The 19643-nt window shown below is 48.0% G+C and overlaps 1 protein-coding gene across 6 annotated transcripts in view; it reads right to left on the bottom strand.

Moving 5' to 3' along the window:
• Nucleotides 1–6: 6 nt before the first annotated feature.
• pkn1b (protein kinase N1b) overlaps nt 7–19643 on the bottom strand; it is a 34206-nt gene continuing 14569 nt past the window's right edge. For 4 of the 6 annotated variants that reach the window (XM_020623149.1, XM_020623150.1, XM_020623147.1 and 1 more), the window contains exons 3-23: nt 12676–12976; nt 11727–11872; nt 11507–11627; nt 9767–9912; nt 9144–9357; nt 8149–8343; nt 7757–7866; nt 7291–7434; nt 7032–7107; nt 5589–5730; nt 5009–5099; nt 3778–3863; nt 3210–3282; nt 2912–3003; nt 2623–2799; nt 2016–2078; nt 1842–1918; nt 1605–1747; nt 745–852; nt 525–605; nt 7–407 (exon numbers count right to left, since the gene is read on the bottom strand). In XM_020623149.1, the coding sequence (XP_020478805.1) occupies nt 204–407; nt 525–605; nt 745–852; nt 1605–1747; nt 1842–1918; nt 2016–2078; nt 2623–2799; nt 2912–3003; nt 3210–3282; nt 3778–3863; nt 5009–5099; nt 5589–5730; nt 7032–7107; nt 7291–7434; nt 7757–7866; nt 8149–8343; nt 9144–9357; nt 9767–9912; nt 11507–11627; nt 11727–11872; nt 12676–12976 (2790 nt within the window). In that variant the 3' untranslated portion in view covers nt 7–203. Of the gene's footprint in view, nt 408–524; nt 606–744; nt 853–1604; nt 1748–1841; nt 1919–2015; nt 2079–2622; nt 2800–2911; nt 3004–3209; nt 3283–3777; nt 3864–5008; nt 5100–5588; nt 5731–7031; nt 7108–7290; nt 7435–7756; nt 7867–8148; nt 8344–9143; nt 9358–9766; nt 9913–11506; nt 11628–11726; nt 11873–12675; nt 12977–15942; nt 16281–17645; nt 17792–19643 lie in introns of those variants that run through there. The other 2 variants (XM_020623145.1, XM_020623144.1) reach the window with 2 other exon arrangements.

Here is a 19643-nt window from a genome sequence, read left to right as displayed (position 1 = left end):
TACACGGCTTCCTCCTCCTCCTCCTCCTCTACAGTCTAGAGGTCAGCAGATCTCTGTCACCATAGGTGTGCGACAGCCCAGCCAGGCCTCTGCCCTGTCACAAACACTCGCCCAGAGAGAGGAAGAGTCCGCCTCCACCCCTCCGTCTCCTTCCAGAGTCTGTGGCTGGCAGTGGGCAGCTAATAACCCCGTGACCCTTGACCCTAGCAGAGGTCGGAGACGTAGTCAAAGTCCTTGAAGTAGTCCTGTTCTTTGCGGGAGAGGGCGCGATGCTCGCGGGGCGGCGTGAGGGCAGGAGCCTCCGCTGTGAACTCCTGGTCGAAATTGCTGACGTCTTCTTTCCCTTTGATGCTGGGGACAAACGGGGGCAGGACTTTCCTCTGAAGAAGAGCCTCCCAGTCGATCCCCTGATGACATTTAGATTTAGTTCAGTAGGAAAATGAAGTTCCTCTGTCATTAACATCACAACCAGCTTCCTTGTTTCACAGGAATCATGAGAAAGGTTTGAGAAAGACGCCACTCACCCTGAAGAAAGGCTGTTTCTTCACATCTTCAGCGTCCTTTTCTCCAGAGCCCAGGCGTCTCTCAGGATTCCTCCTCAACAACTAGCAACAGGAAGCCACATGGTACCAGGATTCTCTGTGATAGCAGGCTCAAAAGTGCAGCTGTATACACAACCTCTCTGCAGCACAGCTAGTACAAACAGAGGGAACATAAAATGGAGGAGCAGAAAGGGAGTCTCACCCGCCTCATGATGGCGATGGCCTCAGTGGACAGGAAGCGAGGGTAGCGCACTTCATCGTTCACTATGCTGTCGAAAACCTCCTCCTCATCATCGCCAGGGAACGGAGACTGGACCAGACACACAGCACCTGGCACTGAGTTACGTATTTTAACTGGCCTTCAGATATGTTACGACTCATAATACTTTTGTACTGGAACACGTTTGGATTCAAGTCCTGTTCTGACTCCCTGGAGTCAAACTGTGACTCAGAGTGACACCAGACTGACTTTAAACCTTCAGCTTCTCAGTGTCAGACTCTGCAGAGACACAGCTGGAGCTCAGACGTCACAGAGAACAAACAAGACGCCAAACGGTTTTTTATTTTCTTTATTAGCAAACAGCCTGGGAATGAGGGAACTGTAGCCAGCTCTGCCCACAGGCCACACAATCCTCTACAACCCACTAATTAACAGACTGTCTCTCTGTTTAGAAAACAACACACTGTGACTTCACCCACAGGGTACGACCCTTTCCTGACCAGGGGCAGAAACATCCTGCAGTCTGACCGTCACTGTAATCCCCTGGTAAACCACAACCTGTTGTTTCTACACTTTGCAGTTTGTACGGACTATGCAAATAAGATATAACTGGTTAATTAGTGACGGGCAGAGCCTGGCTGTTCCCTTCTGTTTCCTGTCTTTGTGCTAGGCTAAGCTAACTGGCTGCTAACTCTCTTGATTTCATTCATGTCCAAATCCCAAACCTGAGGTTGTCCAACGTCTGTTCACAGCAGTTACACTCACACCTGAAGATGCATTTTAGCATCTCTGATAAAGATGACAGCTCCTCGTAGAAACGTACTGTGACTGTGTATTCTCACCTCTCCGACCAACATCTCGTAGATGAGCACCCCGAGCCCCCACCAGTCAACAGCTCTTGTGTACGACGTGTCTGTCAGAACCTCCGGGGCTAGAAACTCGGGGGTCCCACAGAACGTGCTGGTCCTGTCCCCGTAGCCCATGCCTGAAGCAGAGCACAGAAAGGACGAGGGCAGAAACGTCAACAGAGTCTAATCTGGTGTTGTACGGGGCCGATATAACAAACGACAGACACTCACCTTCCTTACAGAGCCCAAAGTCTGCTATCTTCACAAAGCCCTCTGTGTCGAGCAGCAGGTTGTCCAACTTCAGATCTCTGTCAAAGAAAGGTGGTGGATTCACACCAAATACTCCATGTTGTAAAAAGCAAGCGAGCCGTGTGTTCCATGTGTGGAGGGAAACCAAATACTCACCGATACACGATCTTATGGTCGTGCAGGAACTGCAGGCCTAGGACCACACAGGCGGAGTAGAACCTGTTGAACAAACGACAGACAAAGGCACAGAGACATAAACAAACTGCTGCAAACTCATACTTACCACAATACTGGGTTCAAGAACACATGGCACAGACACAGAGGGCATGGAGTCGCCAAGAAGGCAGGCGTGCACGCACACACACACACACACACGGATGGTCCTGACAGCCTGGACCTGTAGCAGTGCAACAACCAGTTCACCTGCAGCAGATGCTCGGTGCAACGTGCAGCAGAATGTCAGACTTATGTAGATGACTGAATGATACAGGAGAATGGACCTTATTGTGACGTGTGCAGTGGCAGTGAGGAGCAGAGTGAGGAGCAGAGTGAGGAGCAGAGTGAGGTTAATGGATCTGAGGTGAAGCCCTACCAGCCTTCAGCGCAGCACAGTGTGTGTTGTTACTGCGCTGAGAGAAATAAAAACAGCTCATCGTTTTAAACTTCAATAGGATCAGGGATTTGAATCTGGGTCAACTGCTGTCAGAACACGTCGCCTGCACACACATCACGCTTCTTCTCGTCAACACTCAGCAGAACTCACACAGCACGAGGCTCAGAGAAGACATCGGCATGTATGTGCATCATGAGGTCTCCTCCTGCCGTGTACTCCATGACAAAACACACATGTTCTGGCGTCTGGAAACATGCAAACAAGTTGACCAGGAAGGGGTGGTGGGAGCCGTTGACGGTCTCAAAGATCCGCTTCTCACACATCAGGCTGCAGACAGAGGAGGCGGGAGGTGCGTATGAGACAATCATAAATGCACAAGGTGCAGTGATGAGGTGGCGGAGCTCAGGTCTCTGAGTGCTGAGCTGTAAAACATAACTACCTTTCCACTTCATCCCGTGCCACGATGTCTCCCTTCTTCAGGGCTTTGATGGCGTAGAGCTTGCCGGTCCTTTTGTACTCGGACAGCAACACCTGAAAAACCACGCCAGCTTCGTTTACAACCCCAAATCAGAAAAGGTTGGGGCGGTATGTAAAATCAAAATGAAAACTGAAAACCATCTGTGTCCTGTGTTACATTGAAAACAACAGTTTTCTTTCACTTCAGTCCTGATGCTGCAACACGTTTAAAGATTTAATGAACCTAGAGACAGTGTCATTCCTCTGTGAACAGGCAGTACCTTCCCAAAGTGGCCCCGGCCCAGAACTGCTATCAGCTTCAAGTCCTGCAGACACAGAGGGCCTCTGCTGGGGCTGCAATGAGACCATACACAGCAACACCCATTACAGTAACACAACATGATGTCGTACAAAAAGCTAATAGCACACTGTCAGTTCTAATTTTTCATGTCTTTACTGAACAGTCAGAGCGCTGGTGGAAAAACTAAGTGAACCCTTGTATTTAACAACCGGTCGAAGCTCCTTTGGCAGCATTAACCACCAACCAGCGCCTCCTGTAGCTGTGGATCAGACCTGCACAACGTTCAGGAGGAACTCTGGGCCGTTCTTCGTCACAGAGCTGCTTCAGCTCATACAGATTCCCAGGACGTCTGGGGTGAACGGCACTGAGCTCAGCACACAGCACCTCTCCTGGGCCGAGCCGTCTTGTTTTACAGCCATTTGACGTCACTGTTCTGCTGCATCGCCCATCACATCACTGGTGTGGTGACCGTATTGTGTGTGGGGGTGTCTTCGTGGTGTCCAGCCGTGCTGGCCATATTGTAAGAAGATATGTGTGTATTTCTGCACCTGTGGAAAGAGTTGCTGGCCAGTGACCTGGGGGGCTTCTCGGGAACAGCGACATCCGGTGTGGAAGCGGGTTCAGTGACCTGTTCCTGTGAAACACCACAGAGATGAAGGGGAGGAGTAAGGGAGGGAAGAGTGAGAACACCAGTAAAACAAAGACATCTACACTCAGTAGCCAGTTTATTAGGAACCCCTGTGTCAGACTGACCCAACAGCACTACAGTGAAGCCTCCTTCATCAAGGTGCTGCTCACTTTGTGTTCAGTCTGTTTGGATCACCTGCATGGTCACTGTGGGGGCGTGTGTTACCCTGAGACCTGGTTCTGGTGTTTAGCACAGCCTCATCAATATAAATGGGGTGGACAAAATAACAGAAACAGAAGGGCCTTGGTCCAGGAGCTGACCAACGATCCAATGACCACGCTCACAGAGCCTCAGACGTCCTCTGCTGAGATCAACTGTTAAACTGACAGGTGTTTCTGTTATTGTGTCCACCACATTTCTGTCTTTTACATGATGTCTCTGCCTTCTAAGATTCAAACCTGCTTTACTAGCGTGACCATAATTAAGCACTGCATTACCAAAGCATGTGGCACAAGGTTCACAGTGGATGTAATGACGAGTCATTAAAATTAGAACGTATATGATGATGTTTAGCTTCAGTTTTTATTTTAGTTATTATAAAATGACTGCCTAATATTAGTTTCAAATTACTGTAGGTTACTTGTGGAGTTCCTCAAGGTCCAGTGCTTGGCTCACTACTGTGTGGAGGTATATAAGATTATAGGGGTCATATACATATAAAACAAACACAAATTGTTCATTCACTTGGCACAAATCACATACAAGTTCAAAAACAAACTACTACCTGTGTGTAGAAAGAGGAGCTTTATGTGCATGAAGCTTCTGTTTGCCCATTTCTACCTGCAGTACCTTCCTACCTGCCACCTCTCTGACCCTCTGTTCTACGTTATCGTCCTCTGCAGACTGTGTCCTCACACTGACAAACTAATGCCAATTTGGCCTTGATCAAATTAAAGCTCCCCTCCATCCAGTGATGTCTCATTAAAACTGCCTTCCTGAGTTCTCACTTCTCCATTCTCTCCTGTCAGCAGCCTGTGGCTAGGGCGCTGTTCCCGAGCCAGAGGCTGCAGGTAGGAGCTGAGAAAAGCAGCAACATGATAATGTAAAGACGCCCATCTTCCCCCATCTGGGTCACTTCCCCTCTCACTCACCAAGGGAGCGGGCGAGTCCACCACATCTCTCCTGATCTCAGCTTTGGGAGGAGAGTCGCTGTCCAGATTCAGTTTCTCCACTGAGATTTCTCTACAGCGCAAACGCAAAAACAAAGATGTCAGTTTGTGTTGCAAAGACACAAATAAAAGCTCTTGGCATAAACGAAGGAGTGGAAGAAAAATGGACATGAAGTAACGGCGCCTTAACACAAAGTCTCATCCAGTGACCTGCAGCATGTGTGGACTCTCAGACTGACACCAGTGAAACCAAACCTCTCCTGTCCACACACCGGTTTAGCTGCTTGACCTGCTGCACTGTGTTAATAAGAAGCGTCTTCCAGTCAGTAACGTTCTGCAGTACATATACGACCTAACAATACTTGATCAAAACAGCCAAAATAATGATGAATGAACTTTTACTGTGGATTATTATGAAAGCAAACAGCTAACATAAGAAACGTTAGGAGATCATTACTGTGGTGTGGCCTTTAGACTCCAGGACAGACAAACTGACTGGTCATACAGTATGATTTAAAACACCCAAACGTGCGCCGACAGGACAAGCAGATGCACTACACACCCTGTGCTGTGGGTGAATGTGCTGCTTGTGAAACTGGGTGTGTAGGCAGGTGTGTTGTTTCCAGTGGGGATGGCGTTCCTCAGCAGGCGCACCCAGGTAGCGATGTCCACGTTCATCTGACGGGCACGCAGGAAGGCATTACCTGAAACAGCACAGTGGTGTTTAGCTCAATGAATGGAGGGGAAAACAGAGATACAGCAGCTCCTGCTACTACGTCTCATTTCTGTCTGCACAGCTGTGAAAGGTGTCAACAAGGATACAAGGGGTGAAGGTACAGGCCAGTGTACAGGGCGCTGAAAAATACTGAACGAGTCAAGATGTGCACATATACACGTCTACTACAGTAAATACAGCCTGTCTGAATTTCTATCTGACGAGTGAGTCTGGAGGTGAATATACATGCAAACGTCAGCATCTGATGAAGCTCTTGTAGCTTTAATGACGACTCAGCTGTTGCATGACCTGGGTTTGCATCTCCTGTAAATGTTTATAATCCCAGTTCCAGAAAGTACCAGCAGCCATTAACCCTTTTTCTGAAGCAGCACCCTTCAACACAACATGAATGAAAAACGGTTTCCTGTCTTTTTCTTTTTTAACTGTGTCAGTGGTGTAATCTAACTCATAAAGTGTGTCCGGTTTCAGGTCTGTTTGACTGAGGGTGGGGCTTAGCTGGTGCAGGGCAGAGAGGCCACCCGAAGTCCTTCCTCTGCAGAGGTGTGTCTGTATGTATTGTGCTTTGGAAAGTCATCGCCATGAAACAATCAGAAAATACTTCACTGTTTTGTTTTTTCATCACCGCTCCCCCTCTTCATTCACTCTCTAGCTTGTCTGACCATTGCTGCCCTGTCTCTCTCCAAGTGAAGTACATTTAGAACTTTGGGCACGAAGAAGAACGGCTCTCTAGGAGGACTTGGATCCCTTCGTTCCTACCTATGCGCTGCTGAATAAAATCGGCTCGTTCGTGAGCCTAACTGGGTTTGAGGTTTACCCGACTTTGTAGCCTGCCATCCTGTGCTTGTTGGTGTGTGGCAGTGCACGGGGCAGGGCTAGCTTCCCTCCCCTCCATAGCAGAGGAGCTAGAAGCATCCTGGCCACTGCTTCCAGGCTCAGTATGTTCAGTATTGGCACCGAGGTTGATACGGGATTGAAAAAGGTGATATTTTGGCCTGGTTTTCCTTCTTCGCTCGACGTCTTTGAGTCCAGCTCGGGCTACTGCCAATCAAAGCTGATCCTCGTCTTAGCTGTAGGCCACTCCCTCGGTAGGGACACGAGGATAGCAGTCACGGTGCAGGACAGTGAAACACATACAAGACATGCCTGGTTTGTGCCCTTCCTTTTGGGGGGGGCGGGAGGTTCTGTTAAATGAGTGGTAGGGGAAACACTGCCCTGTATGAAGCAAGCTGGCTTGTTCTTACTGTCAGCTGTATGTACACCTGAACACACCGTGCTGTTTAGAGAAGACTTTCTTCTGCCTCTGAAGTCGTCGGCCTCTTTCTATCACCGGGTTGAAGAACGTCACCTGAAACAAGAGACAGTGGCAAAACAACAGGCTGCAACTAACCAAACAGCCCTGCATCTCAATACCGGCTGTAAGAAGCTGTGAAGGATAACACCCATCGGCTTCTACCTCTCACATGCACATGATTTTACGGCTGATGAGTGCATGCCTGTGTTTGTGTGTGTGTGTGTGTGTGTCCTGTACCTCAGCCAGCAGCAGCCCCTGTGGCTCCAGTTCCATCTGAACCCGGTGCCTTTGGTTGTCCAGGAACTCTTCCAGCTTCAGGTACTTCAGGGCGCACAGGGAGCGGTAATCTCTCCAGTACACCGCTATCTCCATCTCCCGTGACTAAACACAAAAGTCAAACCAGGACTAACATGAATAGAACCTGTCTGAAGTTGTGTTTCATTATGACAATCACAGCAACAGGCTCTAGACAGAAGACCCTCTTCAGGGGCTTATTGTGGGATTCTGTATTGAAAATGGTTCAAATAAAAATTCAACAAATAAGAGCTGTGGAATAATTTCCAGGTCAATTGAGGACCAAGACGTGGTCAAAGAGGCGAACTGGAGTGTCTCTATCTCTCCGGTAACCCTTGGGGTCATGCTGAATCGCTCTCTCTGTGACTTACACAAGACAATAACCCTCTGCCAGCCTGCTGCCTCTTACCCTCTCCAGTTCCACAGTGAAGGTCTGATCCCAGGCCTGCTCTCCAACTGCTCTCCAACCAGTCTGACCCACCACTGTGTTCTCCAGCTTCAGCACCGCGCTCACCTCCGCTGGAAAACACACACAGTAAAAACACTGATCACCTTCATTGTGGCTTTAACTGTCATGTTGACCATGAAGTGAGAAGAGGGAGGGAGGAGAAAGGGATTGCTTTTAAAAGTTGTAAACAAATGTGCTTTTTATGGTATTTAATCTTAAGACAATTTGTTTAAATGAAATTAAATCAAACTTCTGTTAAACAGTTTCCAACAACTAGTCCACATTAAAATACACTGTGAACAACAGTGGTATCTTCGAGGCCATTTGTCCAACACAAGAACAGAATCACTTACAGGAGAGCTCGTCGGTCTTGCCTGGGATCCTCAGGCTCATGCTGCTGGTGCTGCGGCTGTAGAGGCCGCTCAGTTTGAAGGTGGAGCGTCCGTCTCCCAGGGAGTGAGAGGGAAGAACCACCGGGGCTCCTCTGCTCCGGCCAGGGATGACCTCCAGCAGGCCCATACAGCCCAGAAGATGGACCTGAAGAGTACCTGAAAGAGAATATAAATCTAATTGATCAGGGTCTAAGACCTTAGACCAGTCTGAGCGCAGCTTGTTTCACATCCACATTGGCAAAAAAGTTTGAATCCTATAACAAAAAAGGAACCAGTTGAGTGTTCATGCTGAACAAGGACGTAGACCCTGATGGTTTTATCTACAGTGTGTAAAGTGTGAAGTCTACAGCTCCTCTGTGTTACTGTGGGTGTGGACCCAGACGGTGCACAGCGGGTGGTGCTGGGCCCTTGGTGCCGCTCCCCTGTGTTTTACAGGCTCCGGCCAAACACCGAGTGGTTTCAGTCCAGGTCTCTGTAAACCAGCACGTCCCCACACTAGGTCGATGACAGTCACAGAAACAGCCGCTGATAACGAAGAGCCACGTTACCTCACGCAGCACAACGCGCTCGCTGAGTGTTCGATAAATTCTGACCGTAGATGTTCTGGTTCCAGGTCGGTTTGGCTTGTAGTTTTATTACAGCCTGATAAATACGACCTGATGAGAGACAGAACTACAACATGGAGCCAGCGTACCACAGACGGCGCTACTGTCTGCTCAGCGTTTTCCCAAAAACATAAAAGCATGACTGAAGTTAACACGACTTTAAAGAAGTAACATCGATGCCCAATAATCAGCTTAACCTGAATGGGATGAGTGATTTTTAAGCACCGTCAAAATCATATTCAAGACATTTTAAAGCCTGATCATTAGTTGAGACCTGAAAAGGCTTTTAAAACCCCGTTAACGCGTCCACAGCTACAGATAGAGACATCTGTGAATGGTTTCCATGTCTACCTGTGAGGGGCGACGGTTTGCTCAGGGTGCTGTACTGGTTGTGGACATAGGGGGTGCTGTGACAGGAGCTGAAAGCGGAGGATGACGCCAGCACCAGCTGCTCCTTGATGAGGCAGACCTTGGGGTGATCCTCAGGGAGCTCCAGCAGCCTCTGCTCCAGAGAGCACCTGAGCAGGTCCAGACGCTGGGACGACTCGCTCAGACCACACTGAGCCTGCAGGGCACAGAGGGACGAACATGATGGTGGGAAAGTTAGACTGTGGCAGCAGCAACACTGACCGTTAGAAGGCAGATACAAGGCCCCAGTAACACTGGTACTAGGTGCAAAGTAAAATGTAGACAGTATGTAAATAGAGTCAGTTTATTAGGGACACCCCAGTTATATGTGTGTGTATTATTTACAGTTTATGGTTCAATTTAAAGGGAAAGGTCAACATTTTGAGAAATCTCATTTTTATGTCTGTGCAGTAAATACAAAGCTACAACCAGCAGGCGATCGGTTTAGCACAAAGACTAGAAACCAGGGAAACTGCTCGTCTGGTTCTGTCCACGAGTAATAGCCTCTAAACATTTACCGGAACATAACTGATGCTACGAATGAACAGTCGACTATGTTTTCTGACCTCAGCCATGGCCTTCTTATCTTGGACTTTTCCTGCGCCCAGCAGTCGCAACATGTTTTTGGCTCCCTCCGCCATGGCGTGCTCCACACGGTAGTGATGCCACAGCTCCTCCACACGCAGCTCCATCCCACACAGGTCCGGCTTACCTGGGCCACAGCATCCGTTTTAGAACAGGACATATGGATAAGAGCAAAATGCAGAGAATATCCAGTTGCTTCAGAATGCACAGGGAGCACCTGACCACAGCGTGGAGCCACAGCAAAAGGTCTGAACACGTCTGTAAATGAAAGCCGTCAGTTTTTGATTTGTGGTCATTGAGTTACTGAGTGTCGACTGGTGGCTAAAGTCAAATCGACAACACAATGAAATGTGCAAAAAGAGAAGGATCTGGATACTTTCTGAAGTTTATAAATTTAAGGTATTCATAACTTTTCTGATGTAATGTTTTTGTTTGGGAGGAGAATTTACTGATTCAAGTACATAAATATTTTACCCCAAATGCCATTTTCATTCTCAATGAAGTGAAGGGTTTACGATGACCACTACCTCTATGTTGACCAGAGTCTTAGCTCTGAAAACACTTAACATCACACAGTACCAGTGTTGGTCACAGACTATTAATGGCATAAGAATGGTAAATCTGATACTTGGAAAGTTGAAAATGGGACATTAAAAAAGCTTTTTGAGTTTTGGGCAAAATATTCCTCCATGAAAACATCCACTGGCTCAAGTATGGCCTCTTAAACCTGAAAGCTTTTGGCCACCTGGGGGCAGCAGAAAACAGCTGTGAACTGATATATTGTTGATAAGCAAACACTTGGCTGGCCACACATACAATAAAAGTCCAGTATTCCTGCTCTTTTAGCTTTGTTTTGGTCTCCACCGGCTCCTGAGGGAAACAGCTGGCTCTTCAGCTGCTAAATGCAACATTCCCCAGCTAGTTACCGGCCTGGTCTGTCTATCGTTTGGCAGTTTGTACAGTGCCTGTTTGGAGCTTTTTCACTGTCAACAGCTGACTGCTGGGACCAGAAATGATGCTCATGAGAGTGATTTGGTCCCTAGTGAACTGGACCGGTAAAGCTGTGGTCCATAAACACAAAAAACCAACTGAAAGAAGCTAAACTACTCCGTAGAGAGACACAAACTCTGTGTGGGCTCATCACTACGATGACTCTTCCTACATACAAGTAGTCCTGTGACCCATGTCAATATAAAAATACTGATTATAGCACATTTAGAGCAACGCGTGAGGGAGAGAGAGAGCGCATGTGGATAAAAAGTAAGGCGAATGGAGAGAAAACTCCCACTAGACACAGCTTGCTGTCCTTTCCAGGATCACCGCTGCTTTTGATTTCCCTCCCTGCTCATTCTCTCTTTCATCTGACTCCTTCATTCCCTCCACTTCATTCTGTCGTCATCTCTGACTCAGTCCTTTCAGTCTCACTCGCTTCCTGGCTCCCCACATCCCTCCTGCCTCCTCTCTAGCCTCTGCTAAATGAGCCATGGCTTTTAGTTGTTGGGCAACATCAAGGGGATGCAGGAACATCAATAAGTCTCTAACCTGGGAGAGGCAGAGGGCTGTAATGGACAATGTGTGTGTGTCATATAGGAAGACTGTACGCTGTGAGGTTCTAAAGCAAGAATTGATCCATTACCACCTGCGTCATGAAATATGCAGTGTTTATAAGCTGAAAGAGCGGCAGGTGGGATGAAAGAGAGGATAAAAAGCACAATAGGTACTTTGGTTGTCCTCAGACTGCTCTGTGGCCTGCATGGCCTTTCGAATCTGCATGCGGATGATGTCGATCTTGGTCTTGCTGTCCTGCAGCATCTGCTGAGCCGTCTGGAGAAGCTTCTTGTCCTGCAGAGGGACAGAAAAGCAGCAGGAGATCAGAGCGACATGTGCAGGGCGTGCTGATGTGAATGCAGTAAACCACAGTTACGTCTGGCAGCTCAGTACCTTGGTACCTCCATTGGCATAGATTGGAATCATGTTCTCTGCCCCCTGTTTGACCTTCAGCTCAATGTTGAGCTGTCGCTCCAAAGCTGCGATGCGGTGCTGATTGGCAGATTTTCGATTGAGTGACCCTGAAGACCTGGGGGAATCTGGGTAAGTGGAGAGAGTGGATGGTAAGAGAACAGGCCACTGCTGTAGCGGCTGTTAACACCATCAGTGCTGCCCTCTGGTAGCACATAAAGCTAAAGACCAGGGATTTTACGTTACCTTCTAGTCGTGTACTGCCAATATAGACAGATTTCCTGCCTTTAAAGAAGCCATAGTGTTTAGTTTATACCAACAGACAGCTAACTCATCACTGGAGGCATTTCATCCATTTCTCCAGCCATGTTATCTGCGTTTTGGTGACTCCTTAACTTTGGTCTAGTGAACCAAAGTTCGACAAACATTTTACTCACAAAGAAATTCAGTACCGTTGTACTGTAGTACTTTGAATGATCCCCTGAATTAGCAGCATTATTAGTTCCCAATTTTAATTTGTAGATAAGACTCTGATATACATGTAAACACCTGCAAAGGCGATGACGCTCCCATCAGCCTCAGCTGGACCTTGTGCTTAGTGTTAATTAGAAAGTATTAGCCTGCTAAACATCTCCATGTTCACATGCTGGCACTGCGTTTTAAGTACATAACCTGCAGCCTCATATTCAGTTTTTAAGTTAAATTAAGTCGTAGTGTTTTCCACAAGAATGAACAATTAGCTGCTGGAAAGCTGTTATCTCTGAGTAGTGATGAGATAAAACAATAGAAACCACTGGTATGTTGCTTTGTGATAATAAACTATGAACACATAACCCAGCGTTGGAACATGCATGTAATCATCATTAACTGATCCAAAGAGAAGAACTGCTACTGAAGCGTGTAAACCACTTCTCTATGGGGGACAGTGTACCTTTGTTGTCATCAGGGCCCTTGACCACAATATGTGCGTCCAGCTCCTGCAGTTGAGTGTGAAGGGACTCCAGCTTGCGCTTGGAGCTGCGGAGCTGCGAGTCCACCTGCTGAGCATTCCTCTTGTCGGTGGTGGCCCTGCGCAGGTTCTCTGCGCCCTCCTTGATCTTCAGCTCCTTGCGGATCTCCCTGCGGATCCTCTCACGGTGCTCATCCAGGTGCTGCTGCACACTCGAGTCTGAGAAGTCGGAGTTTTGGTCCAGACCGAGCTGCTGGAGCACCGAGAGCCCGCCTGGATCACTCTGAAGGAGGAGGGAAGAAGGAAGGTGAGATGTTTAAGGACAAGGAGCTGGTGGAACACGGCAGGGAGTCGAATGAGACACTGTTACATGGGCAGACAAAAAGAGCTACACTCCATTTAGCTGCTGTGTATGAGGACGGTTTCAGTTTGAGTTGAAAGAGAAACTGAGTCAAGGCGGCAGCATCTCCATCTGAGAGCTGCTGAGCTGAGGCTACGACAGACAAAGATGGTGACAGTCACCCTGCACAGTACTGACAAGGTGAAGCACTACGGGATGAATGGAGGCCAAACGGCAACTCTGTGAGTTCAGCATGTGAAACCTGCTAAGCTGAGACTGAGAGGCTGCACCTAAGTGCACGAAGAGCTGAGTGCTCACATCAGTTCTCCTACCGATCAACACTAATCAGATTAGAACGGCATTAATACAGAACACAATCAATCAGATTCTGCTTCTAGACTGGTCACAAGGAAACACACAAAAACAGTGCGTATGTCCAAGAATGCAGCACAAAGTCACAAGCTGGTGTTTGTGGATTTTACCCTAAAACAAGAAGGTTTCTTATCAGGAGCAGACTGGTTCAACCTGATGTGTGTTCCCTTATCTAAAGGCTGTGAGAAGAACACCTTCAGCTTCAAGCTGACAACAAACACAGCTCAGAAAAGCTTCTGGCAAAGAGGTGGAGAGGAGACGCAGACAAGACCATGAAATATGTCAAGTCACTAAAAAATAGTATATTACAGAATATTTCTAAGAAATCATAATATACTGCTTGTTTTGACCTGGGTACTTATTTGGCAGTGGCCCCCGACGTGCACAGCAATAAAAACAAAATAAATACAGAAAATACACAGACTGACTGTTCATGAGCGTCATGGCCCGGGGTAAGAAACCGTCCTGGTGCCTGGTTGTCTTGGCGTACAGTGACCTGTAACGCAGGTCGGGAGGGGGTCAGCAGTGATCTTCTCTGACCTCCTTTTGACCTGTGAGGTGTCATGGAGGGCAGGCTGTGAAATTCTACGGTGATAGCGCCCCTTATATCAGTGTTCACTGGGGGGGTACATTTTCTAACTGTATTCTTAATGACTTAATTAGTTAAGAGGTGTATTGTGGTTGATTGACAGGTTTGACTGGCGGCCTGACGCTGTCACTCCACTTCTGGTCGCTAGCGCACAGAACCTGGTTGGTGAAAAAGCAAGATGGCAGTCGCCGTAGTCACAATATACGATAACCCTCAGTGCAACACCTGTAAATATACCTCGTATAGATTATACAGATCGGTACAAGTCTCTAGGTTTAAGGACTATGTTTTTATTTCTATTTATCTCATTTCAATGAACATTCCTTTGTCTGTCTGCGTTGTTTACTGTTTATTTTGTTATACTACACAGCCTTATGCTGGTTCACTGTTTACTTGCCCCTTGCATGGGGATATGTACATGCACACTGAGAGCCGATGTACCAGAGTCAAATTCCTCCTGTGTCCAACACACCTGGCCAATAAAGCTGATTCTGAATATTTTGGCTTCAATGTCGCCTAGTGCAGGGAAGTGGTGACGCCATGTGCACTAGAATTATGGCAGTGGACTCGACACATTACTCAGAGTAACTTACAAAGTGCTTGCACAAAAATCAATTCAAATTGCAGTTTGAGTTTAAAATCCAATTTTCACCCAGACTATACCATTAATCTATGAATTAATTCCTCATCCAAGGATAAAACCTCAGTCTCTAAGCTACGCTGAGTTTGTAAAGCTTGCTGACGTGCAGTCGTTTTCAACACTTTCCATTCCCAGAGAGTCACAGAGATGCAAATGGAAACAGACACATTTGCTGTTGACATCAGATCACACCCACACACACACACACACTCGGACAGTGAGGTCCGACCCCTCCCTGCTGCCACAGTCTAATGACGGGCGCCCAGGCCGCTCCGTGCAGCCAGCCGTCCAGCTTAGCAGATCTGATTACAGCTTCTTAGGTCTGCATGAGCATCCAGCTACATGCAGACTGGGGCTACAGCTCTGCTCCCATTAAAGCCATAATCCATCTGCACAATGATGTGGTACAACAGTCAGGCTCGGCCTGAGCAGACAAACCACATGACACAGGCCAAGTGCTGGCAGGATTTTAACTGCTGCTGTAGTGCAGCGTTGTGTCGTTGCACAACTCTGAAGCAATATGTTTCACAAACTGGAACAAGGTCATGCAGAAGAATACCACTGCAAAGACTTTTTGTCAGGCAGTTTGTGCTTGAAGAAACATTTAGTACTTTTTAAAGAGGTCATCAGATACTGACATCAGTGTCAGGCACTCAGACATGAACATGTACACACACGTACAGTGACAACTGAAAGGAAACGCCCAAGTGATTGAGCGGAAATACAAACTGCAGGAGTCACGGATTAATCTGCTGATCATCGACGTGAAGAGGGCACAGTGTGTTGGACACAATGAGGGGGTCTGGTTTGGAAGGAGGAGGTTTCCTCCCTCCGACAGAGGAGATCGCTGCTCTGGAGACACGGCCCTGCTGGGCACTGGGTGACAGTCTGTCTCTTCATCGTCACCCAGCTGTGGAAATACATCCACGTTATCTTTGCTGTGGCAGGCATGAGAGGTTCACAGTGCAAACAGCAACCACAGCCATTCTGGCAGAAGCAAAAGCGGAGGCAGTAACACACCATGAACGACAGGAAGGGAGAGTTTGTGTCGTGACGCACTGCTGTTCAACACAATACCACTTAATTCCTGGTGTTTTACAACAAAGAGCCTCTGGAGCAAGGTACACGACTGCTCACACAGCAAACCACAACAGCACACAGGGATGAAAATTCACGAGTGATTCGCTGTCAGATGGATGTTTTTACAGGAAGTGAACAAGGAAGCTGGCGGAACAGAAAAGGGCAACAGTAATGGAGGGTAAGAAAAAAGCGGCCATGTTGAGGCCTGCTCTGGTCACAGCTGCCTACCAGAGAATCCGTGTCACTCTGCTCAGCGGGCAGCGAGGAGTCAAGCAGCTGACCCCCTGGCAGCTCCTCCAGTTGGTCCTCACTGGCCATGTTTGGCCTCCCTCTGGCTTCACTTTTGAGCCCCTTCCCTCCCCGCTGTCCTGTCTCACACGCACAATCACACACGCCTGGCACTGACAGCAGCACCAATCAGTCAACACTGAGCGCTATTCCTGCCTCTTCAAAATCCAGGATGTCCTTCCCTTCCCGCCAGGAATCAAAAGCCAGTCTAAATCCAGAGCGAGTGAACGAGACGCAGGAGAGGAAGAGAGAACAGTAGAGACTGAGCCCCACCTCGCTGCTTCCTGTTCTGCTCTTTGCCAGATAGAGACTGAGGCGTCATGCACTTTGTGTACACACACACACACACACACACACTGGGGTGTTTTTGTAAGTGAGACAGCTCACAGTCACTCTGCTTCCTGCTGCTGGGTCCCCAAAGCTCAGACAGGCTGTTGCAATAGAGGGAGGGGTGAACACCGTTCTACCAGCAGATGTTCCCTCATGTGGTGTTTTGATGATGATGGTGGTGGAGACGCTGTCTAACACGTCACTCCAACATCTCCCATAGCTGTTCAACTGGGCTGAGACCTGGTGACTGGGAAGGCCACAGTGTCTGGTTCACACCATGGTCAGCCTCATCAGACCAGTCAGTGAGGACGGGGACGGGGTCATCCTGGAGGAGACCACTCATTTACTCAGGGCTTTCCTTCATGTGTCACTGTCTGCATGTTTTAGTGTGTGTGTGCCTGTGGAAGTACAATATGAATTACAGTACATGAAAACACACTGTCAAGACAAAATGGTGTGCTAAGAAAATAAAGTGCAGTGAGAGAAGAGGTCAAAGGGTCAAATCTTCACCCTCTGAAGCCAGAGCAGACAGACACCCTGCTCCTGGGGACTAAATGAGCTGTACAAAGCACCAAGCTGTACTGTAGGTTAGCCGAATGTTCCTCACTTTAAACACCAAATCTCAAATAACAGAACTCTAAAATATTGTGAAGGGATACTGTGCTGGCCACAATAAATGCTCGACCACGTTCTGTCCTGATTTAACACCATGCCATATGGAGACGGCCCGCATACAGAGAGAAGAGGCGGTACTGTGTGTGACCTGCTGTGTGCAAGTGGCCTGGAAGCTGGGCTGGGCTTTTGGGAGCTTGCACCAAATCTAAATTCACAGGAAAAGCAGGAGAACCAACGGCCACCTGTGAGTGCTGAACGAGCAGAGCTCACACACAGGCAGCATTGACTGGTCACAGCCCCCCGGCCTGTTTCTACAGAGCGCCTCCTCGCCATCTGATGGTTGCTGAGAGACACATGGCCATGGCTTTATCCGACTCAGACTCTGCAGTGCAGGGTCACTGTGGGGCAGATGGCCCTCTCTGGCTCCTTATACTTATCTGTGGTACCACACACACTTCCAGGATACATGCTGACAGACAGAAAAGGCGAGGCACAAACACACAGCTCGTCATTCAAAGCTGCAGCAGTACAGTTCTTCTTATCCACTCACACTGCAGAGGAGGAACAGGAAGTGAAATATCATGAAGCCAATATCAAACACAGGCAGTGGCTCTTGCTTAGCACCATTTTAAGAGATGGACACAGAGTAAATGTTGTGCGCACTAGCTCTGTGAACAGGCAGTAAAACACTTCCTTACCGAGCAGCTGTAATGTGGACCGGTGGCTGCAGAGACCCCTGCCCCCATGCATCCATACTGCCTCCCACCTTTACAAAGAAAGCTGAGCTGGCACCATTATCTGACCACTTTGAGCTATAAACCTGAAGACAAACTGCTGCGATGCCTGCAGTGCCCCCCTGCCCTGCACATTGTGTCTGTGAAACACACGCAGCTACTGAAACTGTGCTGACCACAGTTCTAGGAACTAAGCTCATGTCGGTTTATACACACAGCTCTTAAAGTTACAGGCTCACCCAGTTAGAGTCAATCATTGTGTTACTCACCTGCCAACATGCACCTTTCTCCCTTATGTGGCCTTAAGACTGGAAAAGGTGCCTCCACACTGTGTGACAGTATCACACCTATCTTGTTTCATAACTATCCTGAAGCAACATGATGTTTACAATGAGTGAAACAGCGTTAGCATTAATTTGGAGTCATGTTTCTGCCCCCTGATGAAGCCAAGGCCAACATTCTCTCTCTTTTAGCTCTGTTTCAGCCTCCACTGTCTCCTGAGGGAAATACCTGGCTCTGTAGCAGCTAAATGCTCCACTATATTCACCAGCTGGTTGCTAACTGAGTCCTGTCAGCTCTTCTCTTCTGGCCTGGTAGGGCCCAGTGTGTCTATCAGAGCCTTTTATCTGAAAACAGCACTGATGTCTTCGGTGAGAGTAAAGCTGTAGGATGGAAACCAAAAGAACAAACTGAATGACACTGAAAAACTAGAGTTGTAGAGCTGACGACAGCTGCAGGTTTGGGTGATAAGACTCCGTGGAACAGCATGAGCAACGTCTTCCACACACAAGTAATCCGTTATGTAGGTAGGCAGGTACTTTACTGATCCCACAGTGGGGAAATCAGGGGATTCATTGTCAGTATAAAAGTACTGATGAGGCATCGAGCGGCTGAATGATTAGGGCATGTGCTTCATAATCAGATGCACAATAGACCAGAAAGAAATGAGCACATTTTGGGGCACCCACCTCAGAAAACTTTGGTTTATACAAATGTACGTAGACAATGTGATGTGTTGGTCTTGAAGGGCAGCACTTCATCAACCTTCCCTCAAACCTTTCCGATCCCTCTTAATTTATTACTCAACGGTTTCTGACTTTCAGCCCATAACTGGTTAGCCAGGCTGCTAACGTAGCCTGCTCCACCTTAGCACCGATTCTACCACCAGTGTAGATAGAAACAGTTTAACATCCAGTACCTTAACTACCGAAAACGCAGGGCGTGTCGTTATGATGGGTTAACTGTGGCCCTAATTCGACACTGAATAGCAGTGAATGCTCATGCTAACAAGGTAAACAAAGGAGTCATCTTCCTATGGGCGTCCACATCCTGGTCATCCTGGGTGTGACCGGCCAGCGCAGCCTTTGCCAGATGATGTCACTGTCCGGTGCACGCAGTCTCCCATAGAAATGGATGGAGAGGGCTGTGTTTGTTCACAGCTTTGAGATTGAGCTTGAACATGGCCCTACTGCCTTTCACACAGGGCTGTGGACTCTGTGGACTGCTGGTTGTAGCTCTGAGGACCATGACTGGCTTCTGTGTTTTGGTGACAACATACTGCTGGACAGTGAAACAACACAGAATCCTAATTGCTATTCTCACATCCCTTTTGCTGCGAAAGCCTTCAGTCTGTTTACACCTTTAGGCCTCTTCTCTCCTTCCTATTGTTTTCATCCTACTGCCCGTTGTCTGTCACACACTGTGGTTAGCAGACCTCAGCCAGGTGCTGCTGCTGGGTGACTGAAACCATCCTGTTGATTAATCGTCAGTTCATCTGGGCTCGCCGTGTCTATAAACAGAGATTAGGTCCGTCTTGTTGGGGTAGAGACAGTGGGGCCGTGCTCCAGTCACCAACATCTCACACACAATATTAACAACACTGATGGGGTTTGGGAACAGACTTTAACCTAATTGCTAAAAATAACACTCATTTCATAAAGCTGCCCTAAACCAGATACAGTA

Source organism: Monopterus albus, unplaced genomic scaffold (assembly GCF_001952655.1).
Source record: "Monopterus albus unplaced genomic scaffold, M_albus_1.0 scaffold292.1, whole genome shotgun sequence".
NCBI lineage: Eukaryota > Metazoa > Chordata > Actinopteri > Synbranchiformes > Synbranchidae > Monopterus > Monopterus albus.
This window is presented reverse-complemented; position numbering and strand designations above follow the sequence as displayed.